At 42.1% G+C, this 7,476-nt stretch overlaps 1 protein-coding gene across 3 annotated transcripts in view; it reads left to right on the forward strand.

The window, feature by feature from the left end:
- RRN3 (RRN3 homolog, RNA polymerase I transcription factor) overlaps positions 1-2,926 on the forward strand; it is a 1,004,740-nt gene extending 1,001,814 nt beyond the window's left edge. For all 3 annotated transcript variants that reach the window (XM_069645599.1, XM_069645600.1, XM_069645598.1), the window contains exon 18: positions 587-2,926. In XM_069645599.1, coding sequence (XP_069501700.1) covers positions 587-745 — 159 coding nt within the window. In that variant the 3' untranslated portion in view covers positions 746-2,926. The remainder of the gene's footprint in view (positions 1-586) is intronic.
- The last annotated feature ends 4,550 nt before the right edge of the window (positions 2,927-7,476 follow it).

A 7,476-nucleotide genomic window follows, 5' to 3' on the forward strand; every position in this document is an offset into this window, starting at 1 on the left:
CAAATTCAGCCTAGCTGTTCACATACGAATACTACCCCATGATCACCACTTCACCCTAATAAAACGCAGCTAGCCGGATGACATTTCCAGCCCAGTTGCTCACATAAGTGTCCTTCAGGCCTAACGCAGCCAGAACCCAGTCTGGGTGTCCACCCACCAGACTGCACACATCCAACTGATTTCTTTATCACCACACATAACGCTAGGATGCAGCTACCATCCGGCAATTACTTCAGCTGCACACATATCTGGTGCACCCACGCACCCTATGACACTATTCTCTCTCTACTGACCAGAACTGCGGTTCCCGAGGGCGTTCAACCTGCCAGTTCTTTGAGATCATTCCAATGATATATAGAGCGCTATACAAATGCCAAGTAACATAACGGAATGCAAATATAATGTGTGAAAGCCTAAACATGTTACAAAGAAAGTGTATTTGTCTGCTTTTTTTCTTTGGGAAATACAATGACGTATCTCATTGGAGCATTTGTCCCTAATCATGTTGGTTACCTTTGTCAGTGAAGTTACTTTAAAAGTTCCAATATTGCCATGTGTCCTTATTGTTTTCTCCATGTTTATAAAGGCGACTGGTACAGAGGATGAAGATGATTTTTTGAAAGGTGACACACCGCAAAGTGACTGCATGGTTGGAATAACCCCAGGCTCCTATGATTTGCCGTTTCGGAGCCCAACAAGCAGCGTGGGATCCCCTCCTGTGAACTACTTACATCGGCCTTTATGATGCTTCAAAGCCCAGACTTTCAAATTCTCAAATATAATATATTTTGATATTATAAAAAGTATTTTTGTAATTTAGGGAAGATCAAACTGAAAAAAGAATGCATCCAGATGTTTTTCCAGTGATCAGTTTTACTGTGTGGTAAAATATACCACATGTTAATTGAAACTCTTTTGCTCCAAATGTCCACAGCAAATTAATAATTTAACATATTTTTTAATATCATTGATTGTGGAATTCCCAAACTATGTGAAATCTCTCTCTGTGGCCTAGATCATCTGGGTGGAGTGGACAGAACTGCAAAGGATAAAACTTCAAGTAATTCATGGCCCACAGTTGTGCAACGCATCCATTGGCAACTACCCCGACCAGTAGTTATGTACAAGACACTCAATCTGTTTTCCAGTTTTCAATTAGTTGGATTCGACTCTGCGATAAAGGATGAAGCTCTGAATGGACTGTTGTCAAATGTACAAGATATGTTCTCTGCATAACCTTCCTCCCAATTATTGTATCAAAAAACAGTGCCCATGTTAAGTTCCCACTGAAGGACTTTGGTTACTACATTTGATCTAATGTTCAACTTCCACTTTGGGATTTGGCAAAAGTGTACAAATTGAACAAACTACCTGTGGGCATAAATAATTCCATAAAATATTGATGCTTAGGTAACCGAATATTAGTATCTTAATTTTAAAATGCAGAACACCTCTATAATCGCAATTCTTGTTGGGGGAGGCATTTGAGTAGGCCTAACCTTTCGCCCAAATTGCATTCTTCCTCATTTAAATGGCTGCCTTCCAAAAGCACACAGTGTCCTTTGAGGCTTAGTGATTGCGGTGCTCAGCAAGTTAAGGAGCACTCATCTGCTTTCTGTGCGATTTATTATTTGCTGTGAATAGAACCTTATCTTTTTAATATTGTACGTTTATAGAATTTGCAATATTTTACATAGAAAATCTACAGAATGCTTTGGTTTCTCTTTTCAGCTTCCTTTTATTTCATACTTTTATCATTTCAATATTTTTAGCACATGTTTTTCTATGTAGAGTAAAGCATTTGGCAATATCTTGTTTTTCAATTAGATGTGTACTGTATGTTGTAAAACTATAATTTAATGCATTGATCTTAATCCTTTATAAAGATGAGTGCTACCGTTTTTTAAAATAATTTACTCCATAGTAACAGGACTTACTCCTTTCATATTAAGTATTTAAAATATGACCTGCAGTAGCAACATTGCTGTCAAGTGGTTGTTGCAGGGGGAGGAACTGGAGCGATTCAAAACCCACGTTTGATATTGTGTCAGTGTGATGGCTCATTTTTTCGGATTGTGCCCTGTTTTTACTCTTCCTCTGCCACAACAGTGAGAGACTAACCAATTACTGCTCTGTCCACAAAGGCACATTTCATTGCTCTCCTAAGAGAGATTTATCCAATGACTTATGCTCTTTACCATCTGCCAAAGGTTTCAACAAGCTGCACCCAAGTCTTTGGAGCTGTTCAGCATGATGCTCTACCGATGACAGCACTTTTACCTTTTCTCCTATCAAAGTTTTTCACAGCACTGCCATCCAGGAAAAGAGCATGTCCAAGGAGGCAGTTATTTAAAAGGACTCTGTTATTCTTGTTTTGCATATTTCCCTAAATAACTGAAATTTGAATCGTCTGCTGAAATTAATGCAAAAAGCATGAATCATTTGCCTTGAGGTCCCTTTGTAAATATCTGTGTAGCTAGCAGCCAAAAGGGGCTTTGACTGTCCACAAATTCAAATGTCATTACTTCTAGAAAAATATATACATAAACGGAATAAACATTGTCTTGACTAGGGGTGAGGGAAAAGTAGACGCATGCATTTTGCATAATGGAGGAGATGGTCTGCAAATTGCTTATGTAAAAGTAAATGTCACTTGTAAACATTTGTTTTATTTAAGGATATTCTACTGGGTGCTCATCATATCAGTTTAGGTTAAAAAAAAGACAGGTAGTCAAGTACATGTGTTTGTTAAAGCGCTGACTAAATAAGCGTAATGTAAAGAACCATGTCATATGTGCTATTAGAGCATGGCTCCCTAAATGCTGCCTCTGCTGACTGTTACAGTTGGTATAGTTAATATGTGACATGTTTATAGTATCCATTATTTTGAATAAACTGACAGACCTTGTTTAGTCCTGCACCGTAACATGTCTCTTGAATCTTTCCTAGTTATGCCAGAGGTCACATGGTATATTGTAGTTTTGACTGCATTATTTGAATTTAAATCAATTTCTCTTTCCAGAAGAATTCCTAAACTTCTAATAAATCCACTGCTCTTTTGTCTGTGTTCAATATAGTAGGCCGGGCTGTGCCTTTATTAGTGCATTTACCACATATTGGCATCAAAAAAGTTATTTGGCAACTGATCTCTTAACATGTATTTTCAGTTATTCAATTATTTTTCTCTCTGTAAAAATCCATTTAGAAGTATGGCGGGCAGGAGATAGAGGAGGAAAATTGTAGAAGGAACTCCTAACATTATAGTCAGTATCATAGTCCAGTATATCATGTCAAAACAAGATCATAAAGTGACCAACAGCACACTAAATAAGCAATATGTTCAAAGCCAACACTTCTCAGAATGGTTGATGGGAGAAACGGCTGTAGGTTTTAGGGGTTTGTCTAAAACGGAAAGGGTGTCCCGCCCCGTACATTATAGACAAAGCTGTAGGGCAGGGGTAAAGTATAGAACATCAGGGTTTTCTTATCTTGCAGGAGATACTTGTCTGCCTCTGGTTTCCCACCAGAATATTTAATCTCCAACTTGCGCTTTTGCCTGGGAAGAGGTCTATGTACATTTGAGTGTGGCAACTCCTATGATTGGGTGGTGACCACATTTTTGACAGGATGGAGGATTGTGATTGGTGGCTGAGTGCAAACATTGCTTCCTAGATCCACATAGAATCAGGAAAGCCATACCTAAACCTTTGTCAATCACTGGGATAACCTGCACACAAAAATGACTTTCAAACACTCTGCTGTGGCAACCTGCCCCAAATCACACTCTGAAAGCAAAGCACCGCTGAGATCTTCGGATTCCAGACTTTATTGACTAGTGGGAACTGTAATCGGCACTCCCTCCTCATGACCACCAAAGTCTGGATACCATAGATAGGGAACCACGTTCTGTGAACTCTATATCTGGCATGAATAGACCAATTCCTTGAAATGGGATGTTCACAATTTTTTTGTGGAAATTAATGATATGAAAGATCCTCAATTTTATATTAAACAAATTCTTCAATTCTTCTTTAGATAAAACATAATTTTTTATTGCTGATAAACAGGCTCAATGTGTTTTGGGACTTTAGTCCCTTCAGGAGCAAATAGTAATCAATCTGTAAAATTCAAAAGAATTAGAACTTATCAGTGTTCACATTATTATCAGTAATTTATAATGAGTAATAAACTAAAGGAAGTTTGATCCTTTACCTCCTTTGTCATGTTTGAGAATATCATTCGGGTAAACAGATATTCATGGTGTCCCACCAAAAGAAGACATTCTCTGGTGTCTATAAATGAAAGCCCACTCAGGCTTTGGTCAGATCAAGGTTATTCTGTGAACCAAAAAATAATAGTGGTAATGAGTATACAGATCCTGATGCCCTGACATCGCCTACTCTCTTCGTCATTCTCCCAGGGCCGGAGGGCTGTTAGTGTGATGCCCGTTGCCAAGCCTCCTGTGGATCCTGCCCAAGTTCGCGGCACAGCACTTCCAGGTGAAGAGGGAGGTGAAGACCGGCACACATATAAAGGCACAGGGTTCGGGGTGGCTTAGAGTCGGGTCCATCCCCACAAGACAAGGCAAAGGCACTGGCCTTGTCATGTCACAATGTTTTGTAATGGATTTTATTTTGTTTAGGTAGGTCCTTAGTGGAAGGCCTACCCAAAGCAGCATCCCATATTTTTAAGAAGAGTAAGACCTGTTTGGCATCCTTCCTTAATTGTCAGTTATAGGTTTATCATTCTGTGGTTAACATTATATACATTTCATTCTGAACATTGTCTATTCTATAAACCGGTTCTTTGTGGGGAGATTATTCAAAAGGCGCTGTAAGGAACTCATGGTGGCAACAGTAAAGACGGACACAAGTGATGACAGTTCCAGGGTGTTTATTAAACTGTATAAATGGATGAGAAAAGCGCCTGACCTAAATCTCAGATGGGAGCAAACTACGACCATCAAATAATAAAAATAACATCCAAGTGGAGCCTAGTCAAATCGCAAGGGCCTACACTAAACAAAAGGAAGAATGGCAATCCTTACCGCTAGGTTTACAAAATAGTGTGGCATAATGTTCACAAGAAAAGGAAGAAGTGTTCTCAAAAGGATAAGTCAAGGTTGTATAGCTGGGGTCTCCCTTCCCCACGTTTTAGCACGGGATAAGGTGGGACTCTTGAGCACAGCGCACTACTGGACCTTGTCAGCACGAGGTTACAGTTTGTTTCCAAAATATCAAGGCCTTCTGTGGCCAAGTCTCTTTCACACAAAGTGTATTACCTCGGAGGACCTGATGTGTCACAATCAACAAAAACAAAAGTTCCCTCAATAAATCTTCATGGGGCGTTTACTCTTCGACTTAGGATCTCCCTCTGCCGGGCTCCGATCCCTCGAACAATGTGGGCCTCCCTCCGTCGGGTTCACTACAGCCTTTCATTCACAATGTAACATTCAAGAGTCTCAATGTCTTTTTAAACAACCATTCACTGTGGACAACCCTTAGCCGGGCTTACTCTTGTCGACACAATGTTCACGGGTGTATTATGCTTCCCACCCAATTGGCAGGCATCCTTCAGCCGGGTTCACGTTTGCCAAATACACAGTTCACTTTGCTTTATCAATATGCAGGATTCACTCTCGTTCGCTTTCCCTTTGGCTTCCCTCCATCGGGTTTACAGAGCCATTCTAACACAGTTAATGATTTGCTCATTGTCATCAGAAAGAAGAGGTTCCCTTCCCTTAGCTTTCTTTCGGCATCCCTCCATCGGGTTCACACTTGACTTAGTTCACAATGTTCACAATCTCATCAGAAAGCAGGGTTCCCTCCCCCTAGCTTTCTTTTGGCATCCCTCCGTCAGGTTCACACTTGCCTTAGTTCACAATTTCCCAACATTTTTAGAAAGTGGGGGTTCCCTTCCCCTAGCTTTCTCTTGGAATCCCTCTGTCGGGTTAACACTTGCCACAATCCACACGACTATTCCTTTTAGACCCCTTAGGTTCGTTCTTTTTACCTAAGTCCAGATCTCAGCCCCCAGTCAGGCTTTCCTTTAAGCCCCCAGCCAGAATTCCCTTTACTTTTCCTCTAGTCAATGAGTGAGAGACTTTCGATTGTACAATGGGTTTGACTCGACCCTTGTATGACCCCTCTTACTCCTCACGCCGGCCTCTCCTACGGCCTCTTGGTATTTGTAGTTTCAACAAAGGGGACCAGCCAGAGTCCTTCGAATGAGCGCCCACGTGGGCGGGCCACTCTGCCTCTAGTCCTTCACTGGCTTTTCTTAAAAGTTCAATCACATACAAGTTATTTGTTCAATTAATGTTGCCATTTGCAACCTTGGGCTCAACACAGTCCCGTTTACTATCAGCTCTCCCCGACTCACCGGCTGTGCTGAACTCGGCTTCTCTTTTGCCGCTGGAGTCAAGGACGGTACCACAGCGGCAAGCGCTTCTTCCCGCCCTGGCTTTCAGTACGAGAGGGCCCCATGTATCATTGACATCTGTCGCACCATTCACCAGCTGTAGTTCCTGGTCTTATGATTATTTTCGTGGAAGATTTGCGGGTCTGGGTTAAAAAGGGCAAGGGTACTTCCCTCCTGGTCGTCCTTTCATGTCTCGCCGTCTTTCTCTTCCGTTTGAACTGATGTCTCGGAATTACTGCTTCCTCATGCGTTTGGCCTTGCTCCTAGTGTGTTCTCGTGCTCTGCCTTTTATGAGAAAGGGCCGTCTGGTGTGTGTAATTATTGGCAATTGCCTGACCCTTATGTTGGGACATGTCAGGTAAACGGCTTTGTTGTTAGTCTGTTGTCTGTCACAGTGTCAGAAAAGGGGGGTAGATTTTCAAAGTATCCTATCGGGTAGAATGGGGAAAAGGTGTCACAAGGAAGGGGGTGGTTGGTTAACTCAGAAAGGTGAGCTTTGTAGGGTTTGTGACTTGAATAGGGGAGATTGTGGGAAGGGTGGTGTTTTGTCACAACAGATGGGAAGTTCAGGAAATAATCAGAGGGACATGTAGGTGAATGATTGGGAGTATTCGGGTACGCAACGGAAGAACCGGGATTCTGGTTCTATTTTCATTCTAAAAGAAGAGCACACGGCTGCTCTTCTCTCCCTCTGCCGACAGCAGGGATCTGTTGTCGGTGCGGTTCAGCACCCCTCAAGGGCCTACTTCGCACCCTCTGACCATGACAGAGGAGAAGAAAGAAGGAAGATCCCTCTACAAGCCCTGCACCAAGTGCGGGCTCCGAAATGTGTTTGTGGAGGTAAAGCACCTACAACGCTTCTTCTGCCTGCATCCGGACCACAAGGAAGGAGATTGCGAGATATGTTGTAAATTCTCTAAAAAGACGACAATGTCATAAATCTCCCCCGTCTCACCTGTGATCGCGATCTCCCTTGTTCGGCCGCAGGACTCTTCCTGTGGGTGGTTCGGCTCTTGAATAGGCTCGCCCGAGCCTCGTCAGGTTGCAGAGCGCGTT

The sequence above is a fragment of the Ambystoma mexicanum genome, chromosome 2p (assembly GCF_040938575.1).
Source record: "Ambystoma mexicanum isolate Mex_15411 chromosome 2p, UKY_AmexF1_1, whole genome shotgun sequence".
Taxonomy (NCBI): domain Eukaryota; kingdom Metazoa; phylum Chordata; class Amphibia; order Caudata; family Ambystomatidae; genus Ambystoma; species Ambystoma mexicanum.